Below are 19,046 nucleotides of genomic sequence, written 5' to 3' on the forward strand. Positions count from 1 at the left end.
ACTGCCAGATGCATGGAAATAACCCCCTGTTTGGTGTTTTAAAAATATTACATTCACTTTAGTAACGTTTTTAGTCCCTAATTTTTTATGAATAAATATATATATATATTTACAATCACGTTGTTTTGATATAAGTGTATTGAAATTTCGCTTTTTTGTTGCATTTCCGTGTTGATTTTATCGCAGAGCTCCGTTTTAATGTTGCTGAAAGGGGGGATGAGTGGGAGGAGTCTGGCAACACATCGCGAGGGTTCAGCCGCATCACGTACGTCTGCCATAGAAACTCCGGCGTGTTGTATTTTCATTTATTTAGGTAAACTCTCAACTTTATATCTCGTTTAACTGGATTATATGTGAGTCAAACATTATCTTTATGTTAACAGGTCAATGCTAGTCCGTGTTGCCGTTTGCTTTTCTGCTGCGCATAGCATAAGGCTAACCGCTATCGCCGAGAACAACATGGCGCAGGCTGAAAGGGCCGCTTTTGTTCTTGTGGTATCCGGGTGCGGTACTGAGCMTGTTGAAGGCCAGGCGCTTTGTTCAAAAGTTAAATGAATAAAGTCATATTTTTATGTAGGATACTGGTTTCGCGACATCGTTGGTTTTCTTTGAAATGCGCCTATACCAGCAAAAAATGCTCAGTCGGTGGTTTGTATCGGCTACAAATTTTGCGACGCTAGCAAGGCTGTTGTTTCGCGCTTTTTGTTTCCGCAAAGTATTTTTTCTTCTTCTTCCTGTTACGGAAAATTAGAAGCGATTTGTTTCTGATTTAAAAACACGTTCAGTAATATCCGATGTTAGGGTTGGTTTTACTAAGAAGGCTGATGATTTGGCACATGCCGGTTGGTATGGACTCAAGATGGCGCTGCTCCAAAATTGTATTTGTCTTTACAGCGAAACTGAACCTGAAAGCAAATATTAACTAGATGTATTCCAATTAAAATAACATAATGGTTTAAGAACAAGGTATTAAAAATGCAGTCTTGAAAATAACATGACCTAACTTCTTCTAATAGAAGAATATTCTTCTAATATTACTACTCCAAGTCTGTGAAGGTAAAATTAAATATGGAAGTACTCAGTTTTCCTGTTTTTAAAGCGTAATCTAAATTTCTAAAATTAATAATAATAATAAAATAAAAAAGTATTTATCTGTAACCCCAAGTGTCTGTCAATTGGAGTAATTTCTGAAGAAGTAACACTAATGAATATTTATAAACTTAGCAGTTTAATATACATGTTTTATCAATGCATCACACAGACTAGTTCCAACCTGAGTGTATTCTGTAAAATATCTTTTATCTTTATTTTACTCCAAACCAGCATATATTTTTATTTTCAAGTCTTGAGATGAAGAAACTCAGGAAGATGTTCAAATACTTTTTTAAAACTCTGAAATGTATCTGTGTCAGGGTACAGTCGTAGGCTGTGTCCAAAACGACAGGCCGGGTCCTCCGGAGGACCCAGACTCTCCCCGGTCGCGGCGGGCCGGGTCCTTAGTAGACCAGAAAAAAAGAGGCTGTGAATTTGGACGGTCTAGCCTCCACTCCTTACCCCGGCGTAAGTCTCGTCACCTAGCAACTGTGACGACGCTGAACAAGCAAACTTAAATCAAAATTAGAAAAACATCAATACATTAGCATTATTAATATCACAAAACTATAAAATTAACTTAGTTAACATTTGAAGAACTAATTGACCCGCTGTAGGTGCATGTTTATTTCACATTTTTTTATGATGAAAAAATAATATTTAAAAACATGTCCATACAAATGATAAAAGTATTAAAATTACAACCGCTATATTTTTTAAATTTTTATATCACCATATTTTTATTTAAAATGTATTCTTTTCTCTCGCTTTGTCCGCCATTACTAGCTTTAAAAAAATCTCCGGTCGGGCCGCAATGCATTATGGGTTATGCTGGGCCGGGAAGGATCCATCAGACCTGTCCTTCGATTCGGGCCAAAGGAAGGACGTATTTGTCGGCCGCATCGGTGGAGTCTTCGGTTTTGGACGTCCTTCGTCGCGGCGCTGTGACGTATGCGGCCGACAAATTCGACCTTCGGAGGACCCGGCCTGCCATTTTGGACACAGCCATATTCTATTTCATGTCTTTTTAAGCACATAGCTAGGGCTGGGTGATAAATTGATTTAATCGATTAATTCAAATTTGCCATTTATAAAGATTTAATTTGGGGAAAATCGAGATTTTTTTTCCCCACCAGTGCACTCTTTGGTGCTTCTGTAGTATTGAGGTCAGCCCACCTGTCCCTCAAGACACTTGGTACACAACATGACAATATGGCAGCTAGCAAAGAGGATCTATTTTTCAAAAAAGGCACTGTTTCTTCAGTTTTCTGGAACTGGTTAGGTTTTGCAACCTCGGACTTGGAGCAACGAATACCTCACTGCAAAATCAGTTTGAAGGCTCTTGATACAAAAAGCAGGAGTAAAACTGTTTCAACACCTGGAACAGGAGCACTCCGTTAAGTGGGAAGCAAAATCGATTAAAATCGAATTTGGAATGAAAAAAATCGGGGATTTCTTTTTTGGGCCATATCGCCCAGCCCTACACACAGCTAACAAAAGCCTTACTGCTGTAAATGTGAGGTAAATTTGAAAATTTCTGTAGTTTTATGTTGTTTCAGGCATAAATAATAAAGTTAAAGGACTGAGCAAACTGTAGTTTGCAATTAAGGTGCACAAAAAATTACAAATGTTTTTAAGAAATAAGTTTGTAAAAGGTGTACACCTTTCACAAAAACCTCTCACAGAAATCAAAAATATTGAGACCTGACAGATTGTCACAATTTTCCAATTTCATCTTGGTTTTCCTCCCCTTCAGAAATCGTGACCAGTCATGTCTGATGAGGGGTTCGTTGTGCGAATCAGGGGTCTACCATGGTCCTGTTCTGTGGATGAAGTACAGAGGTTTTTTTCAGGTTCGTATGCAACAGGTTGATTAAAAACCAACTTTTACTGCTTGGTTTTAATCGTCTTRCCGGAAAAATACAAGGAACAGAAAGTAAAACTGTGTATGTTAAACATAAACTCACTCATACATCCTGTGATCATCAAAGACTGACTGTTCAAAAAGAGAAATTTAATTTTTTATTATTATTTTTATCAAGAAAATAATTTCACATGTTCTCTGGAACACAGCTTATTGAACAAGTTAAAAAAAGTTAACTGTAAATAAATTGACCTGTATGCTATTTCTTTAACTTAAATATTTGCAGTCTCATTTTGTTGTCAACACACAACCAGTTGCTTGTAAAACCCAGGGTTTATTTTATTTAAAAGCTAATCAACCTAAACTTGTGCAAAGAGTGTCTAGTACAGATAAAATTGAGATCATAGCTCACCGAATGCTTTGATATACCGTAGTTACAAGATCGTTTTGTTTTGTTTGTGTATTGGATATGAGGAAGCATTTTATATTTGTTGCTGGGAAAAACAAAAATCTTATCAGTTATATGTTGGCCTTGAGTGTCCCAATGAGATAAAATAATTGTCATAAAAAAGAAAAAATAAATAACTACATGATTTTTTTTTATATATAATGTATTYGCAATGTCTGCATATTTGTGTTTGTAATTGTCTTTGTATCGTTTGTGTATTTCAGTTTGTGAAGCACTGATCCAGTGTGCAGATTGAATTTGGCACAAAATTTATTAGACCTGAAAGGGACCAGCTGATCTCCAGACATGACTCGATCGAGCTAATAAATGTCTAATAATAAATTCCTGTCCTCATTGGTCACCCCCCACACACACACACACACACACACACACACACACAGTTCTGTCAGACACGCTGAAAACAAGCCAGGGCTGAAATTCTAATTCACAAATATGTTGACAAGTTGGTCATGATATTTAACCGTTTTACAGGATGCAAAATTCTTAACAACAGCAGTGGGATTCACTTCACCTACACACGAGAGGGGCGCCCTAGTGGAGAAGCGTTTGTGGAAATGGAGACAGAAGAGGACTTGAAGATCGCAGTGAAGAAGGACAGAGAAACTATGGGTCACAGATATGTAGAAGGTGCGTGTAACAACAGACGGCTGCTCAGGTCCTTTTTTTGTTTTGTTTTAGTGTACGCTGTAGTAACAGCTGTTTTATCTTCCTGGCAATTTAGTGTTTAAATCCAACAATGTTGAAATGGACTGGGTCATAAAGCACACTGGCCCAAACTGTCCAGAGACAACAGGAGATGGGCTTGTGCGGCTCCGAGGCCTTCCCTTTGGCTGCAGCAAGGAGGAGATCGTTCAGTTTTTCTCAGGTAAAAAGTCTTCTGACAGTAGTTTCTTGTAAACCCTAATAGTTTATCATTTATTTTATTTATTTATTTATTTATTTTGGTTTTGCTTCGTTTTGTTTTTTATCTTCCTCTCCTGTTTCCAAAACTTGACATTTAGGCTAATAGGCTATTGAAATGTAGAGCAAGAACTTCAAATAGTTTTCATGGTAGCCAGTGGTGAAATGACACCAGAAAAGGTAGAGTTTAAACTTTAGTTTTTACCGGTTTGTTAAAGGGCAGGAGTGTGATTGAAAAATACTTTTTCCAGTTTCTGCACATCATTCTCCATCGTAAGCCCACACTTATCTCTATTTAATTTTCTTAAACTGGATTAATTAGTATTAAGCTTCCTATAAACAAAATAGTAATTGTTCCCTTTCATTATTGCTATAACCTCCTTCATACCCTTGTGTCATTTCTTTTCACACTTCCTCACATTGTCCTTGCTTGCAGTGTACACCAGATTTTTAACTCATTGTAATGGGAAGACAGTGTTTTTACTTATGTCACCCACCAAGATCTTGATCAACACACCAATACTATCCTGGTGTCCCACACAATCTCCCTTTTCCATATTCTTACTCTATCTTGTCATTTCTACTTTATCCCAAGAATACAGTAAATGTGACTCCTTTAAACTGCCAGTCTAAAAAAAAAGAACTAAAAAAAACCTGAACTGGTATTTGTGTGATGTAAAAGTTTTCTATCTCTTTAGAGAAAGTTCTCTCTGTGATTGGGCATGTGATTTAATATGTCCCCTGCTGGGGTTATCTGTCCTTGGGTTGAAGGGTTGGAAATCGTGCCAAATGGGATAACATTGCCGGTGGACATCCAGGGGAGGAGTACGGGGGAGGCCTTCGTGCAGTTTGCTTCACAGGATATAGCTGAAAAGGCTCTAAAGAAACACAAGGAAAGAATAGGGCACAGGTGGGGATGGTTGGTTGGCTGGATAAGTTGCTTTTCTTATGGTGTGCACCTTCAACATCTGAACCAAAACTGACACCACATCAATCATACCTGTAAGACTTGGCACACACACATACACTCACTGCTTTATTAAATGCAACATTGTTACACATTTCTGTGTGTTCAGTGGGAGAATTAGTACTTTGGCACCACTCGGAAGTCTTAAGACAAGTCTTTGATTGAAGCATATATCAAATTTTATGAATAAAAGGTGTCTCAGCACTAATGCACGTCCAGGTTGATGAATGGTAAGGAGTCTCCCTGGTGGTAAAATCAGAGGGGTTTGAACACAAGGGTCTAGAGCCCACTGCCACAGGTAATGATTAGAGTGGGTTGCACTGGGGGTGGAGTTCTCTCTGACCCTCTAAAACCAGGAAACTAGCTGTCATGGTGAGGACAAAAGACACATTATAGTCATGTGCAACAGTTTGCTAATTCGTCTTTGATAACCATAAGAAAAGTTAAAAGTTACCAAGGCCCTTGTTAATTCTGGCTATTTTTTGTTTTGTTTTGTTTTGTTTTTTACTCAGTAATGAAGTTTATTTTATTCTATTAACAAATATTGAGGTACTCATAGATATTGCTACCAAGTGGTTTACATCATAACAGCATCTTCATAGTCCAGTATTAAGCAAATGTAGTTTTCATCCATTCCCCTTGGCCTAACTGCGGTATCTTTATGCTCTTAGGTATATTGAAATCTTCAAGAGTAGCCGCGCCGAGGTGCGGACACACTACGAGCCCCAGAGGAAACCTATGGGCATGCAGAGACCCGGCCCCTACGACCGGCCTTCAGGTGGTCGAGGTTACAACATGATGGGCCGAGGGGGATCTTATGAAAGAATGCGCAGAGGCGGCTATGGAGGAGGACAGTGTAAGTTAGAAAAATTAAAGCTGATGTTGGTTTTAGTTGTGTGTGTCTTTGTTAACGCTGCACAGTAAAGCTAATAAGATTAGGATATAAAGACCCGGTGAGACCATGTGTTAATCTCATACGCAGGTGTATCAGACGCACGGTATGGTGACGGCGGCTCGTCCTTCCAGAGCACCACAGGCCATTGCGTCCATATGAGGGGTCTGCCATACAGAGCCACAGAGACAGACATCTACAATGTAAGATGAAAGTGCTTACATATATGAGGAGTGTGTGCAGTTCAAATAAGAGCCCCCCCTTGGTAACCTTTTGTTTTCATTCGTTTAGTTCTTCTCTCCGTTGAACCCGGTGCGAGTCCATATCGAGATCGGTCCAGATGGGAGGGTAACCGGGGAGGCAGATGTAGAGTTTGCAACACATGAAGATGCTGTGGCAGCCATGTCCAAAGACAAAGCCAACATGCGTGAGTTTGCTTTGGATTTTAAATAATTGCTTTTTATTTTAATTAACCCCSCTCATAGTGCTAAATAGTTTTTTCCCTGTCCCCTCAGAGCACCGCTACGTGGAGCTGTTCTTGAACTCAACAGCAGGTGGCAGTAATGGAGCCTATGGCAGCCAGATGATGGGTGGCATTGGTAAGAAGTATTAGTGTGAAAACAAAAACCCAATGTTTGGATCAAGATTAAAGCAATCAGATTATTGGTTTTTGGCTCCTATAAATCAAACCAGTGTTAGAAAAGACTGCCAGTGAGAGCCCACCCCTTCCTGTTATGGCCCCATCTTTGATTTATGAACTACTGTCAAGTGGACATGAGTGTCCAGCACCGAGAAAGGCTGCAGACTTTTTTCAGTCAGAGTCCATAAATAAACCAGGATGTCTGTATTGTTGTTTAGTCATTTTATTTCTGGTGCATTAATTAGTGAAGCTGAAAAACAAGTTTATTATCTTTCTCTAACACCACCATGTTCAATTGTCTCCKAAAAACAACAGGATGCAGCAGTGCAGATAACACACCAATGACAACAACTACACCAACTAATATCTGTAGAACTAGTTTACTACATCAATTTATTCATTGTTAAACTGAATTGTTTTGATGCATCTTCTAATGGAACAATGGACACCTCTAATAAATACTGTTGGTGGTGAGAAAAACAGATTAATGGCACTTGTGTAAATAAATGCACAATAAAACACAACTTGTTTAGTGGTTCAGGCAGACAAGTTTTACAGAAATGAGTTCCATCTCACTTTGTATTTCATTTGCTGCATGAACTCATCATGATTTGTCCTCTGCAGGGAACCAGTCCTCTTACAGTGGGGGTCAGCTGGGTTCAGGCTACTCTGGAGGGTACAGCAGCCAAGGAAACATGGGAGGCTACAGTGACTATAGTGAGTGTCAGATTTGTTTGTTTTCTCAGATTCAAAAAATTACTGTAAAACATGGAAAGTTGCAGAATTGTGGATTTATTTATTTATTTATTTATTTATTCATTTATTTATTTGTGACATTGGCAATGAGTGAGACTATTTTTGGCTGCTTCAGGCTCCTGTAGTTGCCTGTGATGGGAGGAGGGGGGCACATAACAGTAAACTGAAGCAAAGAATTTAATGCAGGCATCCAGAAATGAACATTTATATTTATTTTTAAATCTTTATTCATTTCTTTAAAACAAATGAATTCTATGTACAAATATAAAAAAGAAAAAAATACAATGAAATGAAAGGAAGCAGAGAAAACTCCTTAGACAACCTATAAGCTTGTTTGTACTAAATTAATATGAAGCTGTTAAAATTAATGTTGATCAATAACATTTAAAGACCTCAGTTAGTGCTTCTAAATTTAGCCTATAAATTTTAGCAAGTGCTAATCCACTAATTTTAAAATTAGCTAAAGCACTAATCAGGAAATTAGTTCCCCTCTTAGTGCTTTAGGGGAACTGTGCCCACCACTGACGTTATGTAACTTCCCCACCCCCTACAAAAATTAGTTTCACTTGTGTCATTGTCAACAAAATAACAGCCTCAGCAATGAATCAAATGTCACACAGTTATACGATATTCTAGTTTTATACTAAATTTGATATACTATGTGTGACTTGGAAGTTTTTCAAATTTTCCAGAAAGAACTTTGGTTACTCATGAACCACAAAAAAAACATTTATATACAAACWTTACAGGTGGGTTTTTAATCACCTTATTAAAACCTTAAATGTTCTGTTGGACTGAAATGGCTTTTAGTGTTTTTGGTCATATTAAAGATAATAAAATGGAAATTTTATAATTAAAATAATATGAATCTATCTTATAAGACATTCAGGCTGAAATAAGTGGTTGCACCGTAACACAAAATACAGATAAATAAAAAGAGGGATTAAGAAGAGCTGTTTATTAGTTTAAAATAAATCAGATTTTTCTAATGCTAATGGTGATTGTAAATCAGTTTGAACCTGCCTACAGATTGTTCTTTCAGGTGTAAATAAAGCTGTAAATTGCTCAAATTGTATAAACTTTCTAAAGTAATCAAATACAGAATGATAGTTTCTAAAACCTGTTAGTGTACGCGACATGAGTTAAAGGTATTTTTGTTTTTATCCACACTTGTTTCATGAAACCTGGCAGGCTTTTATTTTATTTTTTACTTTTTGAGGAACAGAAGTGCATCGTGTTGTTTTCTGCGTACAAGTCTTCAGTGAACTCCTGGGTCCTATAGAGTGTATTTTTCTTTCTCTTGTTAGGTAACCAGGGCGGAATGGGAAGCAGTTACTACGGCGGTGGCGGTGGAGGAAGCAGAGGCTCGATGAACGGACTCGGTGGGGGTTGGGGAATGTAGTTTTGAGTTAGCTTTTTTTTTTTAAATTCTCCTCCCCTTAAAATCTTGTGTTTTTAACTCTGCATCTTACTGGAAGGACTGGAAACGTCTCACCTTGTAAACGTAGGATAGTCAGGTGAGGCTGTTTTGAGTACTGAGGGGTATCATTTTTATTTTTCCATTTAAGTGAATTTTTTTTCAGAAAAGTGAGATTTTGTTAAGAAACGTATCTGAAGTGTCGTCTTCCCCCGCGTTCCTCACTGACCTCGCCAAAAACTGTACGTTAAACCTTCATTACCTCTGTGTGGCTCTATATGTTCTCCAAACTCCTGGCTGTTGAAGTCGAAACACCGGTGGGATTAACGAAGACTCGCTGCCTGGTATTTTGTTTCAACCTCCTACATGTTTAAGCTTTATTCTGTTATGGTGTTGATCTGAGGACAGTTTTTTTATGAGGGCTACATTAAAGAGTTAAAAAAATCTGCTACYATGGAGGTTTTTACAGCTTCAAATGCTTTTTGTATTTCCTGTGCACAAAGTGAATAAACTAGTCTGAATAACTGAAAAAAAGCCTTGAATAGAAGAATTTTATTGAGTCCTTCATATAATACATTCTAAAATAGTCCACATTCTACATTTACACATCTGCAGCCAGCACCAGTGTTACATTAAAAAAATTCTGCAAATTGATTTATACATTTATTCGTATAAAGTAGCTGACAATCTTTTTAACAGTGAGTTTAATCAGTCTGAAATATGAAAAAGGCTTTAAGAAGTTGTAGCAGTCTGTGTCCGTCCACAGCGAGGAAAGCTCCGTGCAGCAACAGCTTTGTTGTGTTTGTTAGCTCATCCCGTTGGTAAGTTTCATTAGTAKGCCTGAATTTATTCCTCTGAGTCCTAAAAATCTCAGCTCGATTGACTCGGTGCTGTTCGTCAGGACGCGGTGGTGGAGCTTCTCTGCAGCAGAAGGGAGTGACACACGTCGCACACTCGCACCGGCCGCGGGTAGGAGGGCAAGGCCAGCTCGTTGCTGGAGCAGCTGTTGCAGTAGATGTCCCCACAGTTCCTGCAGTGGTGCTGCGAACGAGACGGCTCGTTGAAATTTCTCGTTAGGYCGGTGTTATTGAGGAGCGGGGGAGGAGAAAGAAAAAGCCAAACCTTTCTGCGTGAGATGGAGAACTCCTTCTGACACTGTTTGCACTGGGTGGCTTCGTCGTCTTTCAGCCAGGCGTGGCCCTGCAGCACCAACACAATACTTTCTCTTTACCGCTGAAACTGATACAAAGCTAAACGTTCTGTAATCTTTCACACTTCACCTTCAGAGCTTTGTTGACTTCTTTAAAGTCCTCCATCTTGAGTTTAGACCTTTTAAAAGATGGAACAAAACATTTAACAGGTGTAAGCCACGAATGTTTAGTAAATATCTGAGGGTACAGACTGGCTGAGGTGTAGCCCCATCTCCTGTAGTGTTTGCTCTTGTTGTTCACACTTCTTCTGCAGCTGTTTCTTCTCTTGTTTTAACTCCTGCAGCTCCTACACCACAAAAAAACACACAAGAAAGTGTACATTAGAAAAACAAGAATGAAAAGGGTTTGGTACGAGCAGTCACATTTATCTTCCTGTGTAAATAAACACTTCAAAAAAGGTTGTCAATTTTTTACTGTTGGTAATCAAAACACAACACTGCTGCAGGGATGAAAAAATATATAGTTGGGAAAAAAAAGGTAAAAGATGCAAAAGGACAAATAAAGCTGTTGCGATCAGATTGTGAGTTTGTGGTTGAACTCACTGTCTGCAGGCCCTGCAGCTGCTGCAGCTGGGTGCGCAGCTCCATGCTGTTGTCTTGTTCTCGCTGGAGAACTTTCTGCAAATTCTGTCTCTGTTCTCTCTCAGAGCGCAGCTCGCTTTCCAAACCCAGTCTTAAAAAGAAAAAAAAAACAACACTTATTACTCAGAGGACTTTAAACATGTACAAAACTGAGTCTTCACATTTTTAAAAGCATAATTTAACTTCAGACTGAACAGTTCACAGAGGCTACGTTCACACTGCAGGTTTTGATGCTCAGTTCTGATWTTTTTTWWAAATCCAATCTTTTGGTGTGAACGTTCACATCACATTTTAAATGTGACCATCATCTGACTCCAGTGTGAACGCTACACAGCACCAATGTGACCTGCATGCACAGTAAAGACGTGACTTGTCATTCAGATGGCTTGTTTGTTTACAGAGTTAGCATAGATGCTACTTTTAGCGCATCAAATCTGAAGTTGTTTAATTTAGAGCCGATTAAATATCTGACGCTTGTTTAGTTTAGTGTTTATATCTGAACCTGCCTCTGACAGGACGCTCCGGTGAAGCTTTTTATTTTTGAATGAAACAACGAGCTGGAAATAAAGTATCGACTGAGTAACTTTAGGATCGATACGCTCCGAGACCCAGGCTGGACGTTACTATCTACATGGAAAATGAAAAGTAAAAAGATGAAGCAACTGGACTTGTGTTTTGGAGCTGTAAACACACGGAACTACAGATTTAAACTGTGTGACTTGAGGTTAGTGTCTTATCGATCCTTCAGCCCCTCCTCCCTGATGAAAAAGTCAGATGGAATGTGACACGAGTGTTCACACTGCAGTCACTTTGAAAACGTCAGATATGTATCAGATTTAGAACCGCATACTGAAACGGCCTGGGTCAAAAAAAAAAATAGATTTGTCGCGTTTGGACCGTCATAAAAAAATCAGATATAGGTCTTATGGGGCAAAAAAAAAATCTGATTTGGTTCACATTTGCCTGCAGTGTGAACGTATCCTATTACAGGAATAAAATGTTCAAGTTTACTCTCGAGACATTCTGAAGAAAAACATTTGTACATTTCATAGTTAGAAACGATCACAAATGCGCCAAGCAGACCGACCTCACGTTTATCAGGAAAAACTATTGTTATTGCAGGAATTCAACAGATAAATATACGCTGCTACACAGCCCCGGTGTATTTGCTTTAAACTGATTTGTGTTAAACTTTATTTTCCTTTAAGCTCCACTAAACTACGTAGTGGTCTATTTAAATTAGTTGCTTTTCTTTTAAATGATTTTCTAACTATTCTGACAAATTATTATTTTTTATATATAATTCTACAGTTTTGTGTATATTTTTACCGTAGTGTGTCCAGGTCTGTTAGTTGTTTCTGCAACAAGTCGATTTTTCCCTCCAGCTCCACTTTCATGTCTTTGTCTGACTGATCAGTTTGCCTGCGCTCCTGCTCCGACTTCTGGAGTCTGAAATAAACACAGGAAACTGCTGATTTTTGCATTTTTATAAAACAAACAAACAAACAAAAAGAAGGCACAAAAGCATACCGCTGCTCCATTTCCATCATGGCTTTCTCCATTTCATTTATCCTCTTCTCCAGCTGCACAGCCTCGGCCTGCTTCTTCTCTGCCTGCCGCTCCGAGTCCTTGGGAAGAACACGAGTCGTGTTAGCGTGTGTGTCTGTGTGTGGTTTAAAGAGACAAGCTTCCAATCATCCGTCTACCTGAGCTTTGTGGAACATCTGCAGGTTTAGAGTCTTGACTTGGTCGAGCTGGAGCCGTAAGGCGGCCAGCGTGTCCTGCTTCTCGTGGATGTCCTTCTCCAGCAGCTTCATGGCCACCTCCATCTCCAGCCTCAGGCCCGCCTGGAGCTCCAGTTCACGCTCCAGCTCCTGACACCCAACCGCAGAAAAATAACCATCGTGGTGTTTATTCTGTGCTGTGTCATCAGTGTTTGTGGCTTCTTCCTCGTTTAAGTTGTTAATGGTGTTTTTAAATCAGCATMCACTCTCATGTTACAGCACTCCCTGATGATTTAGGAACTTCAGCCTATCTTTTTCCTTTTTCTACTGAAGTGATAAAAAAATGAACTTCAGCCTATCTGCCCAAGAATCAAGACAAATACAAACCTGGCGAATGCGTTTTTCTTCTTTGTACTGCGTCCACACCACGTTGTACATCTCATCCAGACCTTGTCGAGTCTGCTTGTACGTCTCCAGCTCGACCTGACTGTCCCGAAGAGCTGCCTGGAAACACAAACACATCCAATAAGTTTGTTGTTGTTGTTGTTGTTTTTTTTTTTAATGAGAGAGTTGGATATTTGGAAAACGTACCTCTTCCTTTTTCTGGCTKGAATGCAAGATGGTCTCGTTCTCCTTCCTCAGCTGCTCCTGTTCCTCCTGCAGAGAGTTGATTCTGTCCGTTGCTGCCGTCAGCTGGGGAGAAATACGAAGTCAATGAATCCGCGCAATTTCACCTTCAAGTAAAAACACCTTTAGCGGCGTTCAACCTAAAGCACAGCAAACCTCCTCAATGAGCTTGCTGTTGGTTTTCTCTATAGAGTCCATCTTGGCCTGAAGGTCYTTGACGGTGCCACTTAAGTGACGATTCAGCTCCTCGATGTAGTGCTTCTGGTCCAATATGGCCGTCATCTTGTTATCGCTGAAAGAATTTTAAAAAAAGAATGAGTATCAGTCAGATAAAGATGTGAAAAAYCACTTTAAAGGAAAGAAAAACAGCTCACATGAGACCAACTTACTCTTTTGGCGTCTCGCTGGCGGCCGGGTCTTTCAGGTAGAGGGAAAAGTCGATGACTCCCACCTTAAGGCGAGGAGGAGAAGGATCGATGTGTCGCTCAGAGAGAAAACAAAGTCCAGACACTGGTTTGAGCACTAACCTGAGAATCCAGATCCTCGCCTTTAATACACAGATTAGCATCGATCACATTGAGGCCTACCAGCAGCCCTCCCATCACTGCTCCCTCCTCCTCCATCATCAACGCTCCAGAGTCATAAAACTCACTAATTTACACACAAAAAGACAAAACATGCCCTTTAAAATAAAATAAAAAAAACATGTTACAGTGCGGTACAGGTTTTGGTTGGGACTGATTAGCTAACAGACCTCAGGAGGTCTTTGCGGTCCAGCAGGGCCTTCATATAATCTGCTACTTTTTTCTGCATGAGCACCAAATGCAGCCAGGCTCTCGCTCTCCCCAAACCAGTTCTGTGAAAAATAATAATAATAATATTAATAAAATACAGACAATAAATAATGTTTCTTTGCAGTTGTAATTTAAAAAAATGGTTTCCAAAGACCTACTTAATGCCTGGAAGGTCTCTGGCACTCATGGCGATGTTGGCAGACTCCGGACACAACTTCTCCACCAGCTCCAGGGGTCCCCATATGGACTTGTTCTGACCSATGAAGGACTTCTTGGCTGAAATAAATATTCAAAAAGTTTTTTTTTTTTTCAAAAATTAATGAATAAAAATCTGCTGGCGCCGATTCAAACATGGTAGCGGATTCTTAAAAACTGATTTTCACCTTTGAGCCCATGTTTGAGGCAGTGTTCGAGGACTATAAAAAACTGCTGAAGAGGAGGGTGCTCCGAGTCCAGAGTCCTGCCCAGACTCAAGGAGGTCTGAATCAAGACTTTGATGCTCAGCTTCAGCATACTGAGGAGGTTGCATCTCTCTATTGCCATGGGGTCTTTGGGGGCCACGGCTGAAATGCACAATTATTATTTACGTATTAATATTTAAATAGTTAAACAAGAAAGTACTGACAGCATAAAATGCATTACATGATACTGTAATGGAGTCATGTATTAAAACAACCTTTAGATGCATAATGAGGAAGTTACTGTCTCAGTTTACAACTTACAGAAAATTCTTATCTAGAGTATTTAAAATAAACAAACTAGTTAGGATGTAAAACGCTGAAATACCCGTGAACTTTTTGGGCGTGTTGTTCTGGCTGTTTTCAGGCTCAAGTTCGGAGCCCTGTGAGGGTTTTCTCGGGGCAGCAGCGTAGCTCATCCCCCCGCTGATTGTCTCCGTGGCCTTCCGAGCCAGAGACAGGATGGGAGCCGACCAGCTGCTGTTCGCCGCCGGGCTCGACCTCTCGGYCGAGTTCCGCACGTCGCTGCCGCCGTCCGGCTCGCCCTGAGTCGCCGGACCAAAGACTTCGGCTTCATCCACCTGCTGTTCCGCTATAAGGTCCTCTACAGCTGTGTTTACCTCGAATATCTGATCAGCCATGTTTGAGCCCCTCCTCTTCCGCCTCCCTTTGCCCGACGCGAAATCACGTGACTAKATCGAGCCAATTACGTTTTAGAATGAGCTCGGCCGCCATCTTGAATGGGTCACCACCCTGACGTGTTGGTATGCCCAACCACAACAATCATAAATCTACGAAGTTTTACCCGACTTTCACACTGTTTTATTTGTTACATTTTGAAGAGATGTAGTTATCATACAGGACGCTGTCACACATACTGAAATACTTTGTTTTATGCTCTTTAACAAAGACATATGGTATAACATGTATTAATTACCGGTAATTTTATGTTTTAGTCAAGAAATAAGATTGTTTATTGGAATTTATTTCACTCTTTCTCACACACATGATCTTAGGGAGCCCGCGAGGGGACGTGGGTTTTTTTTTTTTTTTCCTTTTGCGTTCCCTCGCAATACTTTTGCGTTCCAACGCAAAAATTGTTTTGTACATGAAGTGAATTAAATCAGACTTTTATTTTAAAATATCCGGTTACCAAAACAGGATGTGTCGCCACAAGTTCGTGAAATTGACATTGATGTTGCGTGGCTGCACTGTGTTAAAATATCAGCATATACTTCCATGCGTAGTTGTGTAGCAGTAGGCTAACTCGCTAATGGTGAACATGTGAGTTTGTTGATAAACTGGCAGGCACAACAGTGATAAACTACTTTTGCGAGGGAACGCAATACTATTGCGTGGGAACGCAAAAGAAAAATAATCTCCCGTGTCCCCTCGCGGGCTCCGTATGATCGTGACTCTTCTATACTCACAAATAAAAGAATTTCTTCATATTTAGATATCTCATATAACCTGTAGACAGTAAGTTCCTGTGAAATAATACCTTTATAAAGTCTGACAAAGAGCCAGACATAACATTAAATAAAAAGTTGTWTCATCTATTTATTTTACCTGAGTGGAAGTCAAGCCGTTGTTTTAACTTCTTATTCATATGGTCCTTTCTCTTCCGATCCTCCAGAGGACTATTTACGGTTTTCTTTGCTCTCCGTGCTCGGGCCTTTGTGTTCAGCTTCTTTAGACCCTTCCCTCTACCCAAAGCTTCACAGACACTGGCCTTTGGACAAATGGCTGATTTGAGRACTGCATAGGAGTGGTCCTAGTAGAAAGAGGGATGAAAGTGTTTTCTGTGATGTTTATATCATAGCACTCACAGTTTGGTACGTAGCCCTGTATCCCCCTTCTGCACCCATCATTGCACTCTGTACTCCCTAGTGAACTAGTCCTCTCTTCACTCCCACAGGCAAACAGCTTGGTTCCTGTTGATCTATAAAACCCTGATCAGTAAAACTCGTCTTACCTACGGTCGTTACTCAGTATTCACAGTAATGCTCGTACCCTCTGCTCCAGCAGCTACATTAACCTCTCTGTACCTAAAACACGCACCACTTRTGGCCACTCACCTTTCCAATTTTCTGCAGCTTATGACTGGAATCATCTGCAAAAATCTCATTACGACTAACTTATTTTGTTTCTTTTGCATCGTTTAAAACCGTKGTCAGAGCATCGCTTGATGACAGCTGCACATGCTTTTAGCYATATCCACMTCACTGTCTGTCACTCGTTTGCACACGATCTTTTCATTGATGTTTTGATTGTTAACCACTCGAGCAAWCTGGGCCATTTCTTTATTTGTTATTTATTTGTCAACTATTTCTATATTACCTGTCCTGTGCTCGCCTGTTCCTGTATTTGCTGCCTCTTGGCCAGGTCGTCGTTGTAAACTAGAATGTGTRCTCAACTGACTAACCTGGTGAAATAAAGGTCAAATAAAATAAAATAAATCTAATATATAACTGCACACATTCTTCATTTCATACCCGTATCACTGCTAGTACGGTGAGTATGAGAAAAAGTGTGTGTGTTTTGCTATTAATGTGTGGACATTGTTTGACATTAACCAACACTTGTGAGGACATTTTGCATGGTCCACACAAGGGATGAAACACTATTTTGGGGTTACAGTTTMGTTTAGGACTAAGGTGTTAATAAATTAATGTAAGTCCACAAGTCCACACAAATTTAGTAAAACCTTAGTTGCCTGAGTGTGCATCTGTGTCTGTGTGTACTAGGGTTGGGCAATATTGGCAAAAAAAAAAATCATGATTAATTGTGGTATTTAGCCGATAACGATTAATTTGACGACTAATCCCCTGGAGTCCCTGGACACCCTTATGTCCTGGTCACATGACCCATTTAGTGGGAAAGATTTGTTCTTCATAAAAATCTGTTCCAAATTGTGTGAAAATTACAGACTTCAGGCAATACATCAAATTTTAAATTGTGTTGATAGATAAATTACAGAACTTTTTTTAAAATGTTGATCATATTTGACTGGAGAAATCCCCAGTCAGTCTGCCTGGTGGCATTAATCGTATTAATCATCAAGTGCCAAAAAGTAATCGATTAATGTTTTTCTGACGACTAATTGCACATGATACAATTATGCCCAACCCTAGTGTGTACATGTATTTATTGCCTTGTGGGGACCATATCCAACCATTTTTCTGGTACATTCATATTTGTGAAGACCCACTGTTCAGTCCCAATGTGTTTAAATGCTTATTTTGGGAGGTTAGGGGTTAGATTTAGGGCAAGGGTCAGGGTTAGACTATAGAAATGAATGAAAAATGAATGGAAATTAATACAAAGTCTTTATGAGGACAGAAGAACATGGACTGTATGTGTGTGTGAAAGGAGGCGTGTTCACATGTGTACTTGTTTATTTATACATTAATTACATGTAAAAAGAAAAGTGTATATGAGAGTATGTCGGAAAAGTGTTGCAGAAAGAAAGGCAGAGATTTTAACATAACCAGAGCCATGACAGTCACAGCTGTATCAAACACAAATACTCACGTCGCTGGGATGAGGTTTACTTTCAGGGGAACGGTGAGAAAGGTCCACTAGCAGGCTCTCTTCAGCTTCCCGTAATATTTTTTTGTTCCTTGTTGCTACCGGCTAAATATAAGAAACATAATACTTAAAACCAATGTCATTAAAAACATGAAAATATTTTAGTATACCACAGTGTATATTATACACAATACACCACTAATGCCTATATATGCAGAAAGAACTAACAATAACAGCATGTTTAGCAAAGTGTGATGTTAACTTTTGTCTGCCATATGAATCATAGACATATCTGTTAGCAGGCAGAGTAAAAAAAAAAAAAAAAAAAAAAAAAAAACCCAACCACCTACTCTTTGGTGATGAGATGGGCATTTGAAGACAGATGGGGTCACACCATCTCTGAGCCTGACAATCTGACCSGTCCTGTCAAAGTCTGCAGGTTTGAAGTGTTCACTGCAGAGCTTGGAATACTCTGTAGCAACAAAACCCTCCCTTCTTATCGCAACTTCCCATTGCCTCTTTAAGTCTGTGGCCCTGGGAAACCTTCAATGTGAAGAAAACAAAACGGCAAGACATGATGTGAAAGAGAGAACCAGTTACTGCTCTTAGCATTTTGCTGACTGCTATTAGTTTTGTTGATGACAAAATGTGATAAAAGGTCAAAATGACCAAAGTTATCGTTCAGTCTTACTTGTGAAAGGTAATCCCACGTGACCTGCTTTCAATGCTGCGCTGGTTCTTGCAGCCGTAGGCTGCACAAAATACGGGCATAGTTGCTCAAGCTGCGTTTACTGGTGCGAACAACGAGGACACCCAACCAATATGGCGGCGACGCTGGTTACGCTCCAGCACGTAAGGACGCGTAAATGGACGTAAGACGACTCTCTTTCCTCTCTGTGTTATTTATCGATTAAAAATACTCTACTGCTCCCTTCTGGACTACAAACTTGGAAGAAGATTATTATTATATCACCTGAATTTCCATAAAAACTATTCTTACTAGATTTCTGAAACCAAAACGTTTTGTCAACCCTTATACTTTATGGATATGTTGATTCAGATATGATAGTGACAATGAGGACAAAATATATTATTCTGTATAGTTGTGAATCATGAGTTATAA

General features: G+C 39.6%; 2 protein-coding genes across 6 annotated transcripts; one reads left to right on the top strand and one right to left on the bottom strand.

Moving 5' to 3' along the window:
* Window positions 1-206: 206 nt before the first annotated feature.
* LOC106516001 (heterogeneous nuclear ribonucleoprotein H1) lies at window positions 207-9,531 on the top strand. 4 transcript variants are annotated; one of them, XM_014006125.1, is made up of 11 exons: window positions 207-313; window positions 2,849-2,945; window positions 3,897-4,052; window positions 4,147-4,290; window positions 5,097-5,235; window positions 5,964-6,148; window positions 6,275-6,387; window positions 6,476-6,611; window positions 6,700-6,783; window positions 7,449-7,541; window positions 8,888-9,531. In XM_014006125.1, exons 2-11 carry the CDS (start codon window positions 2,864-2,866, stop codon window positions 8,980-8,982), a joined length of 1,227 nt encoding a protein of 408 aa, XP_013861579.1. In that variant the 5' UTR covers window positions 207-313; window positions 2,849-2,863; the 3' UTR covers window positions 8,983-9,531. The 4 variants fall into 4 exon arrangements, with proteins under 4 accessions (XP_013861579.1, XP_013861583.1, XP_013861582.1 ...); XM_014006129.1 differs by having other exon boundaries at window positions 8,884-8,967; XM_014006128.1 differs by having other exon boundaries at window positions 243-265.
* On the bottom strand, window positions 9,143-18,716 carry rufy1 (RUN and FYVE domain containing 1). 2 transcript variants are annotated; one of them, XM_014006123.1, is made up of 20 exons: window positions 18,615-18,716; window positions 18,274-18,466; window positions 17,927-18,028; window positions 15,962-16,166; window positions 14,318-14,497; window positions 14,093-14,210; window positions 13,895-13,996; window positions 13,668-13,791; window positions 13,530-13,591; window positions 13,297-13,432; window positions 13,105-13,206; window positions 12,901-13,017; window positions 12,496-12,663; window positions 12,320-12,417; window positions 12,119-12,238; window positions 10,751-10,880; window positions 10,400-10,494; window positions 10,278-10,326; window positions 10,120-10,197; window positions 9,143-10,038 (listed from the first exon to the last, which is right to left on the bottom strand). In XM_014006123.1, the coding sequence occupies exons 1-20, from the start codon at window positions 18,692-18,694 to the stop codon at window positions 9,895-9,897; spliced, it is 2,403 nt and encodes an 800-aa protein (XP_013861577.1). In that variant the 5' UTR covers window positions 18,695-18,716; the 3' UTR covers window positions 9,143-9,894. The 2 variants fall into 2 exon arrangements, with proteins under 2 accessions (XP_013861577.1, XP_013861578.1); XM_014006124.1 differs by lacking the exons at window positions 15,962-16,166; window positions 17,927-18,028; window positions 18,274-18,466; window positions 18,615-18,716 and adding an exon at window positions 14,721-15,129.
* Window positions 18,717-19,046: the final 330 nt, after the last annotated feature.

Source organism: Austrofundulus limnaeus, unplaced genomic scaffold, assembly GCF_001266775.1.
Source record: "Austrofundulus limnaeus strain Quisiro unplaced genomic scaffold, Austrofundulus_limnaeus-1.0 Scaffold34, whole genome shotgun sequence".
Taxonomy (NCBI): domain Eukaryota; kingdom Metazoa; phylum Chordata; class Actinopteri; order Cyprinodontiformes; family Rivulidae; genus Austrofundulus; species Austrofundulus limnaeus.